At 41.1% G+C, this 23,575-nt stretch overlaps 1 protein-coding gene across 1 annotated transcript; it reads left to right on the forward strand.

The window, feature by feature from the left end:
- Nucleotides 1-6,621: 6,621 nt before the first annotated feature.
- Nucleotides 6,622-23,125, forward strand: EIF5A2 (eukaryotic translation initiation factor 5A2). The gene is made up of 4 exons (XM_041002942.1): nucleotides 6,622-6,797; nucleotides 7,242-7,346; nucleotides 17,770-17,901; nucleotides 18,425-23,125. The coding sequence occupies exons 1-4, from the start codon at nucleotides 6,633-6,635 to the stop codon at nucleotides 18,482-18,484; spliced, it is 462 nt and encodes a 153-aa protein (XP_040858876.1). The 5' UTR covers nucleotides 6,622-6,632; the 3' UTR covers nucleotides 18,485-23,125.
- Nucleotides 23,126-23,575: the final 450 nt, after the last annotated feature.

The raw sequence follows: 23,575 nt of genomic DNA on the forward strand, positions 1-23,575 counted from the left end.
GGCTGGCCTAGTGGGGGTTATTGTGGGTCGCTTTCACTAAGCTGCAGCTCCCACTGATTTAGGTGAGGGCCGAGTATGTGCTGGGCAGAACCAATCTGGACTGCAACACCCACTGGTTCCAGTGGAAGGCGGGGCTGAAAACAGAACCAACCCAGCAATGGCAATCACCAGCTGATCAGGGCAATGGACTGTGCTGAGCCCTGTACTTGCTGGTGCATATAAGAATCTTGTCTGGGAACACCTCAGACAAAGTTTCTTTGGGGATCTCTCCAACTGAAATGCCTGACTCAGAACCCTAACCATGAAAGGACAGAAGATGGAACAAGTTAATCATCCACCTCAGCTACAGGTTGGCAGCGAAATACCGGGCAAATAGAGACTCTATGATGGACTATGTCAATCAGTGGATTTTTCAACGACCTGATCGTGTTTGTAGAGGCAAGATTGGCAGCAATTCATCACTGGTGAACTATCGAAACCACTTGAGCAAGTATCACATGTGGGACTTGGGGTGGGTGGGAAACTGGGTGGGGCTTCTCCCTCAATATCCCCCTTTACCTCAGATACATGAAGGAAACAATATGGAAATAATAATGTTACCCACTTCCCTGTAGCTCTTGAACCTTTTTACCAAAATTAACTATGTAAAGATTGTCAAAAAAAAAAAAAAAAAGAAATGAAATGAAAGAAAGAAAAAGAAATCCACCCTATTCCCTCACCACCGTTCTGGGACCTGCTCCTCTGTCTCTGCTCCTGGTCAAATCAAACAGACCAGCAGGATGCGCAGTTATTTATCTGGATTCACCTCTGGAGTTTCTGGTAAACATCCCTTCCCACCTTGTTGCTGGTGCAGATCTGGCTGCTAGTGCAATTCAGATGGCTGCTTTCTGAATGACGCTGGGGTATCAGTCACTGCAAGATCATACCCTTGTTTCTGCTGCTTTCCTGTGTCTGTCAGTTCTTGGGTACCCCTCTGCTGTTGTTCTGTCCTCTTCTATCTCCTGGAATGTGCCCTCTCTGCTTCACACTTGGTAATATTTCTCTGTCTGTTTAAAGGCGTCCTTACCCTATTCTGCCATCTTGATTCTCTTCCCCTGTAACTTTCTTGAATCTGTCTTTTCAGTCATCACTTTGTTCACCAAGATCACTATTTCTTCCTAACCATTTTCCTCTTTTCAATGCTGTTTCTCCCTGTCAAAATTTCTCTGTATCACTAGAGATTATTTGCCTAAATAAAATATATTCTTGTCATTTTTCTCTAGGTAGTGTTTCAAAAATATGTCTCCTGCCCTTGTTGAAAACTGCAAACTCATTTGTTTTTTGAAAAGATTTATTCACTTAGGGGCCTGGCATGGATTCCTCTTGGCTAAACCCTTGCCTTGAATATGCTGGGATCCCATATGGGTGCAGGTTTGTGTCCTGGATGCTCTGCTTCCCATCCAGCTTGTGGGTTGGGAATACAGTAGAAACTAGCCCAAAACCTCAGGACCCTGCCCCTTGTGGCAGAACTGGAGGAGGATCCTGGCTCCCAGCTTTGGATTGGCTCAGCTCAGGTGTTTGTGGCCACTTCGGAAGAGAACCAGCAGATGGAAGATCTTTCTCTCTGTCTCTCCTTCTGTCTGTAAATCCAGCTTTCCAATAAAAAAATATATATTATTTTAAGAAGTAAATCTTTTAAAAAATATTTATTTACTTACCTATTTATATAAAAGGAACAGTGACAAAAGAGGGAAAGACACAGAAAGATCTTCCATTTGTTGATTCACTCCCCAAATAGCCCCAACAGTTCAGCCTACTTCAGGTTAAAGTCAGGTGCCAGAAACTCCAGCCTGTATCCCACATCTGTGGAAGGGGTCCAGGCACTTTACCATCTTCTGCTGCTCCTCAAGTGTATTAGCAGGGAGCTGGATCAGCAGTTTTGACCATAACTTTAACTCAGATATGGGATGCCAGTTTCATAAGCAACAGCTTAACCTGTGGCATCACAACACCAGACATTCACCCCTCTACGTGCAACACCCACCCCTCCGACTTGCAGGGTACGATGTCATAATTCTGTCAGCCATCAGCCTTTGTACTATCATTCTCTTCACTTAAAATCTTCACAAACTTCTTCCAATTGCTTCTTCTCACCTTTCAAATCCCAAATATCACCCCCAGAGAGCAAATTCTACACCTTCTAGACTTATGTTGTCCAATACAATACCTAACGACCACACACAGAAATATAGCCCTTGAAATGTGACTAATCTGTAGCAAGCAATCATTCAGGGAGTGAACTACCTGGTGGGAAACCTCACTCTGCCAATCTGCTTCTCAAATACATCTATAAATAAACTTTTTAAAGAGTTGACTTTTATTTGAAAGGCAGAGTTACAGGGAGAAAAGGATGAGAGAGTCAGTACGTGGGCACAAGACAGTCTTCCATCTGCTGGCTCACCCCCAAGTGACTACAGTGGCCAGAACTGAGCAGATCTGAAGCCAGGAGCCAGAAGCCTCAAGCCTCTTCTGGATCTCCTCCATGGGAGCAGAGATCAAGGCCTTGAGCCATCTTCCTCTGCTTTTCCAGGCCATAACCATGGAGTTGTAGTAGAAGCAGAGCATCGGGCCCGGCGCGATGGTGCAGTGGTTAAGGTCCTTGCCTTGCACACCCGGGATCCCATATGGGCGCCAGTTCTAATCCTGGCAGCCCCACTTCCCTTCCAGCTCCCTGCCTGTGGCCCGGGAAGGCAGTCGAGGACGGCCCAAAGCTTTGGGACCCTGCATCCGCGTGGGAGACCCGGAAGAGGCTCCTGGCTTCGGATCAGCATAGTATCGGCCCGTTGCGCTCACTTGGGGAGTCATCAGATGGAAGATCTTCCTCTCTCTCTCTCCTCTCTGTATATCCACCATTCCAATAAAAAAATAATAAAAATAAATCTTAAAAAAAAAAAAAAAAGAAGCAGAGCATCCAGGACTTCAACCAATGTCCTGTCCAGCAGGACAGTCAACGGGGGTCGCAACCACCTAGGAGAGATTGGGAGACAAGAGACACGAAGAATGGACAGCAAGACAGGATGTCTGATCAAGCTGTCAGTTTATTGATTTTAGTTGAGGGTTTTTATATTCTTCAGTAACTAAGGCTCAGGGAGGAAAGGAGAAACTAGGATGCAAGCCATGGTCTCCAGACCGATTGTTCTTGAGCAGCCACCATATCCACAATAGTAACCAGCATATCAACAATAGCATAGGTAATCAGTAACAAGATGTCGGCAGGTACAGCATAAATCACATTCTAAAACAGTTGCTAGAAACAATTGAAGCTAAGCGTGTGATTAGTTTCATAACTTCTTTCCCAAGCATCTAGCCAGCCGGGGATTTTCCACTGGCCCATAGTTCTATATTCAAAATGGCTTCAGTGTGGCTACAGTACACGGCTCCTGACAAACCAATGCCCTTGTGGAACGTCAGCACCAAAGCTAGAACCTTAGCCTACTAAGCCATGATACCAGCTCCTATCAATAAATCTGTTTTTTTTTAAAGTAGCTATTCTGATTTCAGATCTATTATAAATTTAAAAGACACCAGATTTTGAATATTTAAGCTGAAAGAAAGAATGTAAAATATCTTAATTTTTATATTGATTGCATGTGAAATATCTTGGAGATACTAGGTTAAACAAAGCATAATGGATTCATTTCACTTACATCATTCTTACTAACATCGACAACCACTGTAGTTTTGATTGGGCAGTCCCTGACCGCATGAGGAGCTCCTTTCATTACAATCTATTTTGTTCTTTCAGACTAGCATTTAGTTTATCTTTTAAAACAGCTGCCTTGTGTCCTGCACAATGCCCTTATGAATTAGCAGCTATCTTGGTCATCATAGCGATTCCAGAAGTAACGATAGTAAAAACATTATTCTGGTTCCCTTCTCTGGGGATTTGCACACTCAATAAAATTTACTTGTAATGCCCAAATCAATACCCGTGGTGCTTTCTGGATGACCTGTGAACAAGAACATAGATTTGTGTAATCCAATGCTTCTTTTCCTAGCTGAGGTCACCCTGACTAGTGTGTTTCCTTGTTTCAACTATCAAATTATAAACAGGTATTCTTTTCAGTCTGTAGTGCCAGATTTGGGGGATTCTGCATAGATGTGTGTGCACACACATAGACACATGCTTTTTTTGGTCCTTTTCTTGGTACCCTCCCTGTTTAAAATGGCTCACAATGTTGAAGACCTATCTATTGTCCCCAAGCACAACAGCTAGCTAATATCCCGAAGAGCTACTGTGTGCCTTCCAGCAAGTTCCTGTGTTGGATAAACTACCTTCAGGCAGGAATTAGACACTATTGGTCATCAGCTCAATGTGAACGAACCAACTGTGTTCAATATTCTTAAAACAAAAGCAAGATCTATAACTGACCAATGAATGGAATATCAAGGCCGGACTATCATGGGAACCTAATCCTGTACTCTAAACAATGGTTCAGCATTTGCTAATTCATTGTTCCAACAACTCTAGGAGAGAGGACTACATATGTTGAATGATTGAATCCAATCATTTGATTCAAGATCCAAATTTTATGTGATGAAATATTTGTCGGTAGAGTAAGTCTCAGGCTAACCCAGCTAAGCTTTCCGTCTTGGCTATCTGACTGGCTGGCCCTGTCAGTTAGGACAATCCACTTTTCTCTGACCTTTTTCATAACTAAAAAGGCAAGTAAAGGCAGCTCTTTGTGGATGCCAGGCACTGAGTGCTGGAGGAAACTTCTGGAATGAGGAAGATACTCGCAACACTGCCTACCTAAGCAACCCCCCACTACTACTAATCATTCTAGCAACCATGAGGAAAGCGTGGGTGGTGTAAGGAAAAGTAGGCTGGACTCAGGAACCCTGGGTTCTAATCTGGCTCACTCATATACTAGGTAGAGGCTGGCCTTCGACTGTGGGAGTCACTTTATTGTGAAGGCGAAATTGGAAAGCAAATGTGTTGTGTGTGTGTGTGTGTGTGTGTGTGTGTGTGTACTGTAGTCAACAGCCACGTGAAAGCTGGGAATGAAATGGAACTGGGTAACAGGGAGCACATGATGTCAGGAACCTTGTTCTCACTTCATGCTCACCGGTTCCAAAGACAATCCCATGTCTCACTCCAATGCGGTTTAGAGAGATTTCAAATTCTTAAGAATGCCAAGGTTGGGAGAAAGAATGGTTCAGTCACCGAACCTTTCCAGCCCTCCTTGCCTCAACACCCTTCTTCCAAGGAGCTGGCACACTGTAGTTTATCCGGAGATGTTAAGGAAGCCCCTACTCACCGCACTCATCACCACTGTCTCACCATGGAAGCAGCTGGGTTCCAACTCCAAGGAGGAAGTACCGGAAAGTCAAAGCTTCGAGAACCTTCCACAGCTCCCACGAGTTCGTGGCGAATGCCCCCGCCTCACGGGTTCTGACGACTGTCACCAACCAAGCAGGGACCACACCAACCAAGCAGGGACCACAAGCGCACGAGGCTTGGCTCCAATCCACACCAACTGAGACCTGAATTCAAAGTTGCAGGGCACAAGTTTTCTTTCCAGCGAATTTAACCTCGGTAACTGCACTGCCTAGGGGGAGCACTCTGCACACCGGAAGTACACTAATCCGAGCACATGTCACGTGACTGGGAGGGACTTCGGAAGCGTGGTGGCCAATGGCAGCCCTCGGAGGCTGTACCTGTGGCGGCCGGGGCCCTATCGCGGAAGTGGGGCTGAGATGGGGCCGGCCCCTCCCCATATGACGGCCCCGCCCAGCGTTTTGGTCCCGCCCCTCGGCCCCGCCCCTCGCGTCGGCCCCACCCCATGCCTCAGCCCTGCCCCTCGTGTTGGCCCCGCCCCGCGCCTCGGCCCCGCCCCGCGCCTCAGCCCCGCGGCCGCCGCCGCATCCACCGCAGCTGGAGCGTTCCGCCGCCCGTGCGCAGGCGGACGCCGCGGGGTGCACGGTGGATGCTGAAAGGTGAAACTCTGGGGAAAAGCTGACTGGAACTGGGACCAGAGCGAGGGAAGAGGGAAGGTGGTCGGAGGAAGAAGGAAAAAATGCCTGGGTTGGGGCCTGGAGGTGAACGCGGGACCCGCGGGGTTGCAGGCCCTGGAGGAGCCGGCCGGGCCGGCTTGCGTGAGGGTATGACGGCCGACCGAGGGGAGCCTGGGAGATGTGCGGGATGAGGGCGTGATGCATGCCCGCTGCCTAGGGGCCAGGTCCTGCTGAGCGCGTCCTGTCATCCAGCATCCTCCTTGGGGACGTGCGGCCTGGGCTGGGCGCCCTGCAGCGGGGATGCAGGCGTGGTGGCGCGGGCAGGTCTGTGCCTTGGGGCAACAAGGGCAGGGACCTGCAGCCCCCAGCCCCGGGGAACGCCCGAGGCACGAGTCCCCCACCCCCGGTGAGCTCCGGGAGGTTTCACTTCCCGCTGGACCCGCCCTGTGGCTGGAAAAGTTTGCATAGGCCAGAGTTGGGAAGTACCCGTTGATCTTGGGTGGGTATCCTGTAAATGCAAAAACGACAGACCCGAGATGCTGGGCAGGTCAGTTGTCGGAGGTGAGGTATTTCCCTGCCTGCATGCTGGTTATTGAAAAGCAAACAAACTTTTTGCATACAGTCCCAAGCCCACCATGGCCGACGAGATCGATTTCACTACTGGAGATGCCGGGGCTTCCAGCACCTATCCTATGCAGTGCTCGGCCCTGCGCAAAAACGGCTTCGTGGTGCTCAAAGGGCGACCGTGCAAGATAGTGGAGATGTCAACTTCCAAAACTGGGAAGCACGGCCATGCGAAGGTAAGCGCCCTTCCGAGAGCAGGTGCCCTCCGCGGTGGTCCGTTTAGGTCCTGACGTTACTGAGGCTCTTGTAGGAAGCAGGGTTTTGCTTTTTTCTTTTCATGACTATAGATTGAACCACCATCGCTTTGAACACGTAATGTTTCATTGATTGAAAACGAAGCTCTTCAATCTTAGTGACCTAGAAGATCTATTCAGATTGCAGATGTCAAAACATGTTTTAACAGTTCTGAGAAACCTAACTTCAGCTTTTTTTTTTTTTTATTTAACTGCGTCTCAGTTTTGTTACCACCGTATATATATTTTTTAGAAAGTTAAAATCAGACGACCTTGGAAGGAGGGGAAAGAGTCTGTGTTAATCAGTGCTGGTATTCTGCACTTTGTGTCTGTAATGAGTGGTCCACTTGGCAGAGACTAAGCAGGTCTCCGCTTGCCCTTTCTCAGGTTCACCTTGTTGGAATTGATATTTTCACTGGCAAAAAATACGAGGATATTTGCCCTTCTACTCACAACATGGATGTTCCGAATATTAAGAGAAATGATTATCAAGTGAGTACTCATTTCCCTCTGGGATACATTACTTATTGCTTAAAGGTACAGATGCTCTCTGCTCTCAGTCCTAAGTTGGCAAACCTCAAGAGTGATTTTGTAGCTTTTTTCCTAGCCAATTATGAGGCGCCACTTACCTTAGAAATGGAAGAAATAGTGATGTTTAAACGGTGTTTCTTATCTGGGATACTTTCCAATTTTTTTTTTTTAACATCCTTGCATTTTTAGAAGGCTGAACACTTTTTTTTTAGTATGTCTCAGACCAAGCGACTATATATTATAAATAAGTGAAATATTTAATGAAATTACTATTCCCCCTGTTGTAAAATATTTCATATTTAGATAACTCCCTCTTGAATGTTTAATTTTTCTGATCAGAGCAAAGACTTTCAAGGAACAGTTTTTCCAACCAAGGTTTTATACTAATGAATATCAGGTTTGATATTGAAAGGGGAAAGTCAGTCAAGAATTTTAAATATGAAGAATCAACTGAAGAATTTACAAAACCTATGTGATTTTTTTACTTATGTTCAGTGACCCTACTGTGACCTTTTGTTAAAATTTTGTGTATTAGCTTCAAATTTTTGTTACGTTTGTGCATTTGGGAATATCGTGTTTAATGATAGCATTTTGTTTGGAGTATTGATGTTAACCAAACAGTTGACCTCATGGTTGGTGGAAGGTCAGATTCATCAAAGCTTACACATTTTTTTTTTTTTAAGATCTTCAGTTTCTCTTTCCTGTACACTTTATGTAAGAAAAATACAAGTTTGACAGATTTGTTATATTCAACATAAACTGATTTGCGCACCTTCTGTTGTATGCATTAGCAAACCATGTTGCTGTCAGCTGCAATTTACCAGTGATTTGCTCTTTGTCCACATACAAACATATCTGATGCACTTTTAATCCAGTAAAGAGTTGTATGTTTTCACTGTCTTATTTGAAATTGTTTTCTAGATTACTTTGCACCGTTTATAGAAAATTGAATTATCCTAGCATGATAGCAGATAGGTTTTGTTTTTCCCAGAATCCCAGTTGAATTCTGCCGCTTCCTAACTCCATGCCCTTGGATCAGCACTCAGTCCCGCTGAGCCTTGTTCAGCAGAACAAGGTAGTGTGAGGATTAAATGAGTGGATAGAAAACATACCTTGACAATAGATTTACAGCAAAATATAGTTCTGTTGTATCTCTTCTACCCAGATAAAGCTAAACTCAAGCAAGCCATCATTGTTGAATCATTCAGTTCAATGAGATGCGCACATATGTGTTAAATGACATTTTGTAAATATAGCTGTTGTGGTCATTCGGAATGGTCAGGATGGGGCAACGGACTAAGGCTGGGCATAAAAACTCCTTTTTTTTCTTTTTTGGCCAATTCTTTTTTAACCTCTCTGAAAAATGTGAATTAGTTTGAATATTAAATGTTCTTGGTATTCAGTCACATTTAAAATGCTTTTGCCCATATGTTTCAGGAAGACAGTATCAGCAATTCATATAATTACTACCATACTCAGACAGTCCAATAATGAATTGGAACTCAAGATTGAACTCATGGAAAAATGTGGCTTGATTCTGATTTGGGTAAATAGTATGATTTAGACTAGGATGATATGAACGAGGTAAATGGGGGTTTTGCCTCATTTACAGCATTACAAATACAGCAGTATTAACAATACCAAACCGTTTAGGAGCCCAAGGCAGAAAAGAACAATGAGTCATTTTGACCTTGCTTTTATTTAATTCACTTTTCAGTGTCAAGATCATTTTCAGGAGGGCATATACTTTGTTCCAGGTTGCCACACCGGTGGCTCTGGGCACAGTGTATCAGCTACTCATTTTTTTCTTTTCTTTTATCTGAAAGGCAGATTTTTAAAAATCAGATAGGATTTTTTTAAAAAGAATTATTTATTCTTATGGGAAACTCAGATATACACAGAGAAAGAGACACAGAGGAAGATCTTCCATGCTCTGATTCACTCCCCAATTGGTTGCAGTGGCTGAAACTCAGCCAATCCAAAGCCAGGAACTTCTACTAGGTCTCCCACACAAGTGTAGGGTCCCAAGGCTTTGGGCCGTCTTCAACCGCTTTCCCAGGCCACAAGCTGGGAGCTGGAAGGGAAGCGGAGACTCCAGGATTAGAACTGGCACCCATATAGGATCTGGGCACGTATAAGGTGAAGACTTCTGCCAAGAGGCTACTGTGCTGGGCCCTGAAAGGCAGATTTTACAGGAGATAAGGAGATATACTTTTATATCTGCAGGTACCTTCTCCAAATGACTGCAGTGGTCTGAGCAGAGCCAATCCAAAGCCAGGAGCTTCTTCCAGGTCACATGGGTTCAAGAGCCCAAGGACTTTAGCCATCCTCTATTGCTTTTCTAGGCCATAAGCATGGAGCTAGATCAGAAATGGGGCAGCTGGGTTGTGAACCAGGATCCTTATGGGATACTGGCACTGTGGTTGAAGGAGTAGCTTGCAACACTATTGTGCTAACCCCTTGTTTAATTTTTTGATAATTATTCATTGTGAAATTTTTGCAACCAAACTTTACGAAAATGTTGTACCTTGGTGCTGTCTGATCGTTGAGGGCTTTGCTTTCTCTTTAAGCCCAGTCACATGGTTCACCCTGGTTGCAGCCCTTGGTATATGTGTAGTCCATGCACTGTGGTCCAGATCACACATACTAGCTCTGTGATATTGGGTGAAGTTACATAACCTTTCTTGCCACCATTTCTTTTTTTGTAAAAATGGAGACATGATTGATAAAATCTTTTGGGGATCCTTTTGGTGCTTAATTAGTTAATACTTCAAAATGTTCGGGTGCGGGTGGGGGCTGGAGCTGTGACTTAGCAGTGCCAACACCCATAAGGAAGATGGTGCAAGTGCCAGCTATTCCACTTCTAATCCAGCTCCCTGTTAATGTACCTAGGAAAACAATGAAAGATGACCCAAGAGCTTGGGCCCCAGCAGCCACGTGGGAGACCCAGATGAAGTTCCTGGTTCCTGGCTTAGCTAGGCCCAGCTCCAGCCATTGTAGATATTGGAGAATTAACCAGGAGATGGAAGATCTCTCTAACTCTCTTTCTCTACTTCTCTCCCTCTAACTGTGCATCTCCAATAAAATAAAATAAGCCTTAAAAAAGAAAGTTGTGGGGCCCGGCAGTTTGGCCTAGTGGCTAAAGTCCTCACCTTGAACGTACCGGGATCCCATATGGGCACTGATTCTAATCCTGGCAGCTCCACTTCCCATCCAGCTCCCTGCTTGTGGCCTGGGAAAGCAGTTGAGGATGGCTCAAAGACTTGGGACCCTGCACCCGCATGGGAGACCTGGAAGAGGTTCCTGGTCCTCGGCTTCAGAAAGGCACAGCACCGGCCGTTGCGATCACTTGGGGAGTGAATCATCAGATGGAAGATCTTTCTCTCTGTCTTTCCTCCTCTCTGTATATCTGACTTTGTAAAAATAAATAAATAAATCTTAAAAAAAAAAAAAGGAAAGTTGTGAAGATTAAAGGTAATGCACAGAGTACATGTGCAACAATGCAGCTATTCCAAAAAAAAAAAAAAATGATCATTTTTAAAGAAAACAAAAACAAGCAGTGCATGGTTTAATACACTCTTAATCTTCACATCCTATTCATTGCCAAGTCATATGGAACACTTGTTTCTATTCATTTAACGAGGTCAGAACTGGGAGCCTTTCTTGTGTTTAAGCTGCCACTTTGCCTTGATCAAAATCCCACTCTGCTATTTGGCTACATATAGTCCTTTGTGTATGCTGAGTACAGTAGTTCAAGTGCCGATTTGGCAGTCAGCAAAGGGGTAATATATGTAGCGACGGTTGTATAAAAGCAGAGCTTGAGGTGAGCTCATTAATTAAGATGCTGGTTAAGATACCTGTGTCCCGCCTGCATTCCCATTCAGAGTGTCTGAGTTTGTCACCTGGCCCTGGCTCCCAGTTCCAGGCTCCTGCTGACACGGACCCCAAGAGACATCACTAGCTCCAGTACTCTGCTTCCCCTCCCCCAGGTGGGAGCACTGATTGGGTTCCTGGCTCTCAGCTTTGACCCTGGATCGTGGCAGGCGTCCACAAAAGAACCAGCAGATGGGAGCTGGCTCTTTCTGCCTTCCTGTCTCTCTGTGTCTCAAATTAAGCAAACAAAACTATAAGAAAAAATAAATGTGTCAATAAGAAGTTTCCAAAAAGTAGATCTTTGTTTAGGAAAAGAAACATTCATATTTATAGTTTTAATTTTCTGTATTTTAAAATAAGTTCAGGATGAAAGAAAAATTATCTCCTGACTTCCTTTCTAAGATTAGCTTAGATTAGAATTGCTAATTTCCATGACTTCTTCTAGAAGTACTTATACTTGTGTGAACCCTGAAGTTTTGTCTACCATTTGAAGACTATTTTCCAAAGGAAAATTATTTACTGCAGGATATATTCAAACATATATTGTGGAATTTTGAACAATTGGCAAAACTACCACTATTCAGTTGTAATATAACCTTCAGATAAGTGTTACGTTGCTAGGATAATGTGTGTTGAGCTTTACTGTAGCAATTTAAAACCGCAAAGGCAAAGAAAGTCATAATAATATAAATTCCTGGAGCTTCAACTTATGGCGATTTTTTAAAAATTATTATTATGGTTTTTACTTGTTCTGTGGGATTCTTGTGTTTTCCACCGATAGAGCAGCAGATCCCAATGTTAAGCATCGAACATTTTGCTGTGGGACCATTAAGGATAACGAAGAGAAGAGCCACTCACTAGCTTGGATTCCTGACGTGTGTACTCTACCCATTGGAGAAAGAGCACAACATCCTATTTTAGAATATATTGTAAAATAAAAAAACAGCACCCTAGGCCTAAAAGTATCACAGAACATGTGCCTTCATGAGTTTTTCATAGAGTAGTCCACATATCCTGCCGTTTTGGAATGATGATAACATGAACTAGTGAATTTTCTGAGAATTGGGTTAGTTTGCTGTAAAATGTGTTGTTTGTCAGAAGTGATGTCATGTGAGATACTGTGGCAGGAAAGAGGCCTTCTGTAAGTCCAGATGGGATTTGTATCATAGACCGGTGAGAAAGGCAGATCATGCTGCGTAGTAACAGTCGACTGTAAGGAGAAGCCACTGCTTTCTTGGTCCTAGCAAGGGTACCGTGTTGTCATGTTGCTAGCTGCTTCTGTGAAGTGCTCAGTCGGTGTGGGCGGTCCAACCAGCTTATATGCCATCAAGTGCTTTGAACGAAACCAGTGACAATCGCAGAGTGTCATTTGTCCATCTAATTATTGCAAGCCTCATCTGTAGCAGATACCTTTTGGTAAACAGTCATCTGGATAGAGCATCCATTTGGAGAAATCTGTCAACATTCCACGTATCACTTCCTTAGGTTTTATTGCTGGCAGTTTTCCTCTCTTGGTCTTCCGGTGTCCTTGACTTTGTAGCCCAACTCTTAAACATTGCCCATGATCGGTGTAAAGCCCCAAATGTGATTCTCTCTTCTTTTAGATCCATTGCATGAAGTTCTTCCCATCCCCTCTTTCAGCACCACCTCTCAGTGAGGCCGTCATATGTATGGTTAATACCCATTTTGAGTTCTTCTATCCATCAGCTGGTTACAGGGAAACCCCTATCCAGCAGTGGGGGAGAAGGCGCTCCCTGAGTCTGACCTACCTCTCACACCAGCTGTCTGTGTCCTCAGGACCAGCACAAGGTGATCTCGTGTTGCTGCTTCCACTTGCTGGTGGAGCACAGCTGTGCATACCCACCTCATGGTCTGGTGGGTCAGATCACACGGCAGTCAATTATGATGTTGTTCGGGTTGTATAATAACAAAGTCTCTTCTAGGGACCAGCAGTTTGAGAGCCGTGAGAAAAAAAGAAGGAAAAAATAGAACAGAATAGTTTACCTTTTTAAGAAAAAAAGTCTGATTTGAAATACATTGAGAAACAAAATATAAATTCAGAAATTAGGGATGAGACGGCACCTGCAATGCTGACAAATCTTCTCCAACATTCTGGTATGTCCCATCATTCCGCCTTTCCTGTGCTTTCTTATTCTGACTCCGTGGTGAACCAGATCTGCGGTCACTACTGCCTCGTTCCTTCCCTTTGAGTTCACGCTTCACCCCCTTAGCTTATTGGGCCTCAAGAAGGTCAGGAATACAATACTCTTCCTGGAATTTTGATCTGTCGTGACATGTCTGTGTTTTACTGTGGAAATTTTCAAAGTACAAGTGTAATGAACCTCACATATCCATCACGCAGCTCCTGTAATTACCAGTAGTACATGGCAAGCTTACTCAGCCTCTATCTCAAATGCCATCACCTCTCCCCCCCAAAAAACAAATGTCATCAAATAGCCCATGATTATGCATATTTTCTTAATTGTATTTTTAAAAATTTGTGTTTCGAGTTTTGGAGGTTATTGATGGTAGTGTTTATTTTTAGCATTTTAGTCCACATAGTAAGATTGATTGCTGATTCTCTAACTCTCTTAATCTAGTAAATTCTGCCCTCGCACACATGTGCTCAGCAGCTCTCCATTACTCTGCATTTCTGGTGAACAGAGTGGATCACTTTCTTCTTTGCAGGCCTTCCTACTGTCTGGGTTTTTCTAATGTGTGTCTTTGTCATTTACATGTTCCTCTGTCATGTTTCCTGGAATTTTGTAGGAACTAGAGACTGGATCTGATCCAGTTTAGATATTTTATTTTCTTTCTTTTTTCGACCAGGCTACTGCATAGGCCATGTAATGTGTAACCACCAGTATATAATGCTGCACCTTTTTTTCTACTGTTATCAAATTTGCCATCATTATCACAACCCATTAATTTATTAAGGCAGACAAAGTAGTAATCTGACATTCTATTTTTTTTTTTCTGGCCAGAATGCTTCTATTAAATTACTTCCTTTCAGCCAAATTTTTGTTTTGCTGGAGATACAGTATATTCATAAATACTTAAAAAAACATTGTGGAGAATGGAATTGAAATTTAAGATCATTGGGTACAAAACATTTTAAAACCCCTGAATAGTGTTTTTATAAATATTTTCCATGCGTGTTTTAAAGGCCCCCCTCTATTAGTGGATTTCAAAATTCTTTTCACCAAAATAAACCTATTAGTTCCATTTCCATGGACCTTCTGAAGTATTGTAACATTGTGTATGTATACGCAAAAACAATAGGGAGCTTGATTCTTTCTCTTCAATGACCAGCATTCAAAATATGTTAGTTTCTAGCCTTTACTGAAGATGACCAATGAAATAATTTCGTTTACGTTGAACTTCAGCTTTATTTTTTTTTATTTTAGAGATTTATTTTTATTATTTTTTTATTGGAAAGGCGGATATACAGAGAGGAGAGACAGAGAGGAAGATCTTCCGTCCGATGATTCACTCCCCAAGTGAGCGCAACAGCCGATGCTATGCCGATCTGAAGCCAGGAGCCTCTTCAGGGTCTCCCACGCGGGTGCAGGGTCCCAAAGCCTTGGGCCGTCCTCGACTGCTTTCCCGGGCCACAGGCAGGGAGCTGGAAGGGAAGCAGGGCTGCCGGGATAGAACCGGCGCCCATATGGGATCCCGGGCGTGCAAGGCGAGGACCTTAACCACTTGCGCCACCGCGCTGGGCCCGAACTTCAGCTTTTAAAGCGTATTTGTGTCTCGATTCATTGTGGGTTTTAACCTTATTGATTCTCACATTGTTCTAACCTTGGCTGTGGGAGCTGATTCAAGCCCAACAAATGGTCCTTGATAGTTGCTTGTTATCTAATACAACAGCTTGCTCTGTTTTCATGTTGTGTACTTACTGATTGGGACCTTGAATTACCCATTTTTTACAGGACACTTATATTCTTTTGATAAATGAGCTACCACGTTTGGGTACCAATGTAATATATGATATTAAGGACCTTAGTATACCAGTGTAAAAGAGGATTATCTCTTAGAGATTTTTTACTCTAACCTGCTTGGCATTACAAAAATGCTTATTCCATGCTAAAAAGAGAAGGTTGTTTAAAAAATTATCTAAAGGGATCAGATGACTAGAAATGCCAGAATTAGATTAGGGGCCAACACAGTAGCCTAACGGGCTACTCCTCCATCAGCCAATAATGGCATTCCATATGGAGGCGAGTTCATGTCCTGGGTACTCCTTTTCCCAATCCAGATCCTTGTTAATGGCCTGAGAAATCAAAGGCCCAAATCCTTGGGCATCCACACAACATGGAAAATTCAGAAGAAGCTCCTGGCTTCCAGTTTCAGACCAGCCCAACTCTGGCTGTTGTGGCCATTTGGGGAGTGAACCAAGAGTTGGAGGATATTGCTCTGTGTCTCTCCGTCTTTCTATAACACTTGACTTTTTAAACAAAATGAATCTTTAAAAAAAAAAAAAGACTAAATTAAAATTTCCTTAGAATAGTCTCCATCTCTGCCTTCTAAGTCTATAGACAGAAGGTACTTTGAAAAAGGTAGGAAAATGTGCACAAAAATGTACACTGTCGGGGCCCAGCGCAGTAGCCTAGCAGCTAAAGTCCTTGCCTGGAAAGTACCGGGATCCCGTATGGGCACTGATTCTAATCCCGGCAGCTCCACTTCCCATCCAGCTCCCTGCTTGTGGCCTGGGAAAGCAGTCCAGGACGACCCAAAGCCTTGGGATTCTGCACCCACGTGAAAGACCTGGAAAAAGTTCCTGGCTCCTGGCTTCAGATCAGTGAAGTACCAGCTGTTGCGGTCACTTGGGGAGTGAATCATCAGATGGAAGATCTTTCTCTCTGCCTCTCCTCTTCTCTGTATATCTGACTTTCCGATAAAAATAAAACAAATCTTTAAAAAAATAAATGAATAAAAAATGAATGTCTTGATTTTAGACTAGTTATGTAAGAATATAGATGCACCCTTGTTTTGGGAAAATTTTAATAGAAAAGTAACTTAAAGTATCAGATTATTTGTTTGTATTATTTATTTCTCCATAGCTTGGTTTTTTTTATTATTGAAAATTTCTGATGGTAATATTTTTAACAAGATGTGTAAAGTTTATCAGTGTATTTTTACTATGTGCTTTTATAATGTTTATACACTTTTGGCACTGAAACATTCTATATATTCTACCCCACAGTTTAATTTATGGGTTCTTAATCCTTATTTCTTTACATAACGGTGGCTCATTTTTATCAAAATAATAATATTATCATCTTGCTGCTATGGTTCAATCGCTAGAGGCAATGGAATTTTTTAACTCTTAAAATAGATTAGTTTCGCCTCAGGAAATTGCTGAAAGCAGAAATGGGAAAGATTTGTCTTGTTAGCATGCGGTCGGTTTAAAATGACTGCTCTGTCTCACCTCCCTTGCTCCTTCTCTTTCACTCCGTCACCTCCCAAATGCTTGAGGGACTAAGAGGTGACTGGACAACGTTTGCTATAGTTTTCGTGTTTTCTTTCATTTAAGATTTTAGACATGGGCAAAAACTCCGATCTCCTGCGGTGGCTGGAGTGTTTGTGGAAAACCATGGATGAACTTGGTAGATGGTGTGCGTGGAAGAGAGCCTGGAAACTCTAGAAATATGTCAGTAGTATGTCCGGGTTGTTTCATGGGACTCAAGTCAAGGAGTGTCTTTGAAAAGTCTTCATGCGTGTTAGCAGCTGTCATTCTGAACAATTGCCGTTTACAAAATCATCTAGATTGCTTGCCACACTGAGAGTGCATATGTGCTTTTGGAATACAGGTGTACATGGTTTTTAGAATATATATTTTCTCATTCCTGTAATGGACAAATCCTGCTATTTCAAAATTGTGCTAATGCGCAGTATGCGTTAATGACTGGATTTGTTTCATTCATGTATCATCAGTAAGCTGTTTGAATTTTTTTTTGAAGTTGTTAGTAGTACACTAGAAAACAAAATTTCCACTTAACTGTTTCTAAGCAAATTATAAGATGCATGATTAGCAATGATGAAAAATTTAAAAATACTCTTGTGCCTATTAAAGGGAAAAGACTAATTCAATTACAGTATATGCATGCAGTTGTGTAGTTTCTGTCGTGGAAGGGTTTCTAAGATGTATGTGTAAGTGAAAACATTTTGCTCAGAAGTGCTTGTGCTATTCCACTTTGGCCCCAAAGCAGTCATGTTTGTATGAGACAAACGCTTCTGGACACGCCGTGAATCCCGAGCCGCCTGAAGTGCAGAGGTTGATGTTGGGCGAGGGAGGCGTGAGCACAGCTAGCGGTGCACTTGACACCTGAGTTCTGTGCATATTTCATATGCTTGTATTTTTAGCATTTTCAAGCACCAAGAATATATTCGCGTTATATTGCTGCATGCTTAGACAGTTTCTTGCGGGCTGCAGTTTAGTCATGGAAGCAGCACAGACGAACGGCTATGATCTAATCGGTGTGAATGCTACGGTTTCTTCTAATAGCTGATATGCATTCAGGATGGTTACCTTTCCCTGCTGACAGAAACTGGTGAAGTTCGTGAGGATCTTAAACTGCCAGAAGGTGAACTAGGCAAAGAAATAGAAGGAAAATACAACGCAGGCGAAGATGTACAGGTAAAGGCTTGGGAGAGGTTGGTTTATACCATTTTCTAAAATCTTTATTAACTCTTAAGCACAATATACTAAATAGGAAATATTTTTGAAGGGCTGCTGCCAAGCGTTTCAAATTTTCATCTCTGTAAGGTGACCCGTTGCCAAAGAAAGTGTCATCAAGGCTCACTGTTTTCTGTGTGGTCTCTGTCGGCTCTAAGTTCATTGGGAAGACCCGTATGTGAGCTATAGAAAGTTAGAGTGAGGAAGGAGATTTGCTTTGTCTTGGCTGTACCTTTGAGGGCATCGCTCTCACTTTCCCTGTTCCTTGCATATGACCGTACAAACTCAAATTGGAACACTTGTACTTTAGAAAACACTAATGGAAGATCATTTGTTTTGAAACCCACTTTTTCAAAGTCAATATGCACAAAATAATCCGCAGATATGTAAACCGGTGTGCTGTGTGAAGAGCTAAATGGATTTTTCTCTCTGTGTATTGCCTTCTGCATAACCTCTTGCCTTTTTTTTATTCTCTCTCTTCTAGGTGTCCGTCATGTGTGCAATGAGTGAGGAATACGCTGTAGCCATAAAGCCCTGCAAATAAGGCGGGGCAGACATCAGGCCTGAATAAACCATTTAGGCCTGGGTCATTTGCAGGTGTCAAGTTTGGCTATAAGTAGCCACCAAAGCCATGGCCTTCATCAGCCAGCTCGGTTTTTTGTTTTTTTTTTTTTGTTTTTTTTTTTTTAACTTTTTTGACATTATACTGGGTTAGTTTTGTAAGTAACTGGCAAATTAAGAAAATAAGATATATGACTCTTTTTCCGTAGTTTTGTAGATCTCTTCCCTGTAACATTCCTGTGGTTTTCAGTATGTGACTCCAAGAATCAGACAAGATAGTTTCAGCAAATATAATTTGTGTGATAAAATTACTCTGTCATTTTTTTTAGTCAGTGATAAGTAAACCAGGGTTTGAAATCAGCATAACATAGAGTGGTATTACAGTGCCACATTAGGTTGATTTGCTCTGTATTCATTTCAGACTTAATAGTATAGAATCTATGAACTGTGGATTGGAATTGTCAGTACGGCAAAAAAAAAAAAAAAACTTTTTACAAAATTATGTTATCAAAACTGTCAGTTATCTTGGTGGGCATGTACAACTACATGTTTCCCTCCATCATACTATCCTTGGCAACTCTGAAATCACCCTATATGGTGAAACGGAAGTACCTTCTTGTAGTTAACACATTGAACCTGTGCATTGAACCTATGAATATGCACTACTTCATAAAGTTTGCCAATAATGAAATTAAAAGGTGGGTTGATTTACCTGTTAAATTCAAAGCAAAAACTTCATGGAATAAATTTTGTGATGGGATTTTCAAATGTTTCACAGCAAAGTAAACTTACGTTTAATTCCATTTTTCACAAACTTATTGAAGTAGACACTTGTGAACAAGTTAGTCTGTAAAGAAGAGAAATGTGAGAAAAGGGTTTGCATCAAGCTGTAGGTTTTCATTTGCTGCTTTTGTACTCAGCATAGTAGTACAGAGTTATTTTCAGGTTCTGTTTTTGACTTTTGTAACACCACCAGCAATCCCAACATCAAGAGGAATGACCTGCATTTATAAGATTCTGTGCAGTGCTTCCTTCCAACAATGTTCGTGAAAAGTTAACATTTATCACCAGTTATTCCTTTCTTATGAGTAGATTTTTGGGCAATAGAATATTTTGTTAGATGAAAACTGGAAATTCTTTAACTTTATTTGAAGACTTTGTAAAATTCATGTCCATTTTGCTAAAGTGAAATGAAAAATAATCATGGAAGAAGTGCTACTTTGTGCAAAAATTTATTATAAACATGTATGTTTTCTGATTGTCATATGACTTAATTCAATGACTAGTATGATATATAACTGAGAAAGAATCCTACAATTTAATTATTTTAAAAGGTATTTTAAGTGACAGCCTGAATTTCTCTGTACTCTTTTGAGTCCCATGTATGTTTCCAAGACATTTAGAGTTTGTGAGCATCTTTGACTTGGTTACATTTATTATATTGTAGTGAAACTTAGAGCCAAATCATATCTAAGTAATACCTTGATTTTTTTTTTTTTTTTAATTCTGAAGCCTTCCTCCTCACCCCACATCATGCCTTGGCCTCTTAAAGACCCTTACTCTCATCCTCTAGCAAAATCTCCATGATGACCTAACCAACCGAATCAGCAGTAGGAACCAGAACTGGGAGCAGAGCACTCCAGTCTTACAGACTTAATTTGTTACTCTGTCTTAAATTCAACAGACCCTTTGAGAAGAAGCAAGATACTTTCAGAAAAAAAAAAAAAGAAAAAAAGCAAGGTGAATTCTAAAGCACAAGAAATATGGAGGTGGTCCTTAAATGTTTTTTAGTATAGCAGTGTTAGCTTTTGCCCATCTAAAGCACAATTAGGAATTAGGCTAACTTCTTTCCAGTATTCTGTGTAAGTATCTGCTACATGCTCCTCCAGGTCTTAGTACCCTGGGATGTGTAACCTGCCGCCAGTCAACATTGTTATTACTCACAGGAATTCCAGAAACTTATCACTCATGCTGCTTGCTGATCAGTTCGATGGCCCCAGCCAACGATGCTAGTGTTCTGAACTAGTATTATTCTTTATTGTAGCATGTCTTTGTCCTTAACTTGTCCGACTTCATGTAAATATATTTTCAACTGAGATATAAGGGTGTACAAATTATGAGAATGCATCTCTATCTTCATACTTGAATGGCAAAAGATATTTATGTATAAATATCTCATTTTAAGTATATATGAAATGTAAATACTCTGTGTAACTATACGTATAGATTTTGAAGATTTGAGACTTTATTTTCACATGACTCAAGATAATTCTTTAGGGCAAAATTTTCATTCAGTAAAGCTTTATAAATTGCATTAAAAAGGAAAGCAGGGGACAAATATTTTTAATAGAAGTCATTTCATTTTCGACATTAGAGAAGTGTTTCGAAGTTTATTGGTAGTCTTTGTGTTTTGTGTGCATGTGTGTGTGGTTTTTTTTACTAAGTGTTAAATGTCACAAATGACATTGTATGGAATGTTGATTGTATTAACATGAATATTTATTTCTTGCTGTAACATTTTGTTTCTACTGAAGAAGATTGTTATTATAGCTCATTTACTAAAAGGTTGTATACCCTTTGAGATAGCTCAAACCACAGCTCCTTTGACTTTGCACTTGCATCAAAACATAATTGTGATGTTTTGTTCATGCGCCTCTCTGGGGTCTGTCAATCACTTGAAGAAATTTGCTGCTAGCCAGGCTTGAAGCCCATGACTGTTTCCCTTCACGGTACAGTTTCTGTACTGTTGCTTTAAAGTAATACCAAAACTTCTGCAGCCAGAGAATATCTTTAGTAGGAAATGCTGCAGTAAAATATTTAGGCTATGAAATCTGGGGACACAGTTTCTCATTATTGCACTATTTGAGTGCACACACAGCTTTATATGTTTGTTCTTTTTCCAAAGTCTTTCCAATTTTTAAAAAGTACTGTAGTCTGGTAGTGCCTCTAATGTTGGTACATTTTTTTTTATTTAAAATTTTTTTCTGGAATTTGTTTTTGTACTCTAGGGTTTCTCAATTAGATTATTTCTAGTTGAGCTATAATTTGAATGCTTTATTCTCAGGGCTGTTTATGCTAAGAACTGAAGTTTCATTATTTAAAGCTAACTGCCGAAAGTATGTTGTGAAATTTTCCCAAAAATTGTAATACAGTGATGCATACATACATAATAAAAATTCTTAATACCAACCTCCTTAAACTACATGTTAAGTATTAAAGAAAAAAGAAAACGTTAGTAATATCAATATTAGAATCTTGCATATGTTTTCACTTTATAATAGAATTTGGTAGCCTTACCTTAAAAACCTATTCTTAATGATACATTGAAAGTATTCCTTTGGAAAGAACCCCAAAGGTGGCATAATCTTTTGAGTACATCAAGATGTTTACATAATGATCCTGACAATGAACTAGGAACACACTGACTCTGAGAAAATATGACTCTTATCACAAAGGCAAAAACAAGAATATTTCCATAAGCAGTATAATATATTGATTAACAGATTCAGGTTTTCTAATAGCATGCATGCATAACATTTCATAGTTTTCAAGATTTTTTTTCTTGCTACCATTAAAACAAAAAAAGACAACAAAGATATAAGAAAAATTTAGTTTGAGAATCATAAGTTTGAGACAACTCTATCAACTTTATTAAATTTATTTGCTCTGAATTTGGTATATGGTATCATTATTTGATTTTGCAGGGAACATTTGGATTTAACTTATGGACGGCAGATGTTCTGTGGGAACATGACTGGAAGTCACTGTATAATTTGCTTTTCCATTAAGTAAACATCTGAACACCAACTGAACTACCAAGTGAGGTCAAGTGCCTGCCAAGTACTGTGTCCATGTTCCGAATGTGAAAGATACATCTCCTAGCAATGCATAGCAGACTCTCACTGGCTGGAAACTGGCTTGTTGCCAACTTGACCACACACAGACCTCCGTTCTCCTGAGGACAGGCAGCAACTGGTCTTATAATGTAATAAAGAGGGACTCCTTCATTTCTAGGAAGTCATGAAAACTCTGTTTTAGCATTGATAGAATTAGGTTTGTTTCAGTTCGAGATGGCACTTTCTAAAAGCTCTGGACTGAGCTGTATTCAGCAGTGATGGAACAGCTCGTCCTAAAGCAGCTGTGATCATTCTCAAGGGGAACCTATGACTCACATCTACTTTTCACTGCGATTAATATCAATTATACGAAAGCATTCGATTATTGCAAATAATGCAGATTACTAGTTCTGTGCTAGTGTAATGAAACTAATTTTATACTGTTGTGTACATTATTGTCTTCTCCAAAGATAAAATAGTTGCAATGGCATTGTCTACTCCAGTGGCACTTCCTTAATAATACAGTTTTACTTGTCTTAGGTAGAGAACTCTTGTTCTGACCTGCAGAGATCCAAATGTTTTAGCCAAATCTTCAAAGTAGCTATGTAAGTAATATCATTATTATAATTGTGCATTATGCATTTCAAAAATGGCCATATTTCAAACGTAGAGTACTTGGCCCTACTAAAATATTTGTAGCTGGTGAACTTATGCATTTAATGTTTCACTAAAATATGTGTATATTTATTAATATCATCCGTTATATTAAATAAAATACAATTTAACAGCTTGAACTAGTGTACATGTTTTTAAAATATTTGCATACCAGAAAATTCCATTATTTTGTACATTATTATTTATCGCATTTTACAGAAAACCTACCTTGTGTTTTTATTAAAGTGTTTTTGTATTCCAGGACCTTGACTTAGAACACCCTAACTTTTGACTGGGTAATTTAACTAATTTCTACAGTTTTGTGTTAGATTTAGATACAATTTTAGTTTTATTAATTGGACCGTTCACCTTTAAGGAGCTCCCGTGGTTTCTTCCTTTCTCACACTGTTCCAGTCTACAACATGGCTCTGATTTCCACACATGTGAGTCCTGCCAGAGCTATTAAGGCAGCTTTCATCTCCTAATCAGGATTACTAATATCCATGACCTACCACATGCAGAAGGCAGAAATCAACAGTGAAAGAATCATTGGGCTACTCTTCCAGCCCCCAACGCCACTCTTG

The sequence above is a fragment of the Ochotona curzoniae genome, unplaced genomic scaffold (assembly GCF_017591425.1).
Source record: "Ochotona curzoniae isolate NIBS_2020 unplaced genomic scaffold, NIBS_Ocur_1.0 scaffold_2587, whole genome shotgun sequence".
Taxonomy (NCBI): Eukaryota; Metazoa; Chordata; class Mammalia; order Lagomorpha; family Ochotonidae; genus Ochotona; species Ochotona curzoniae.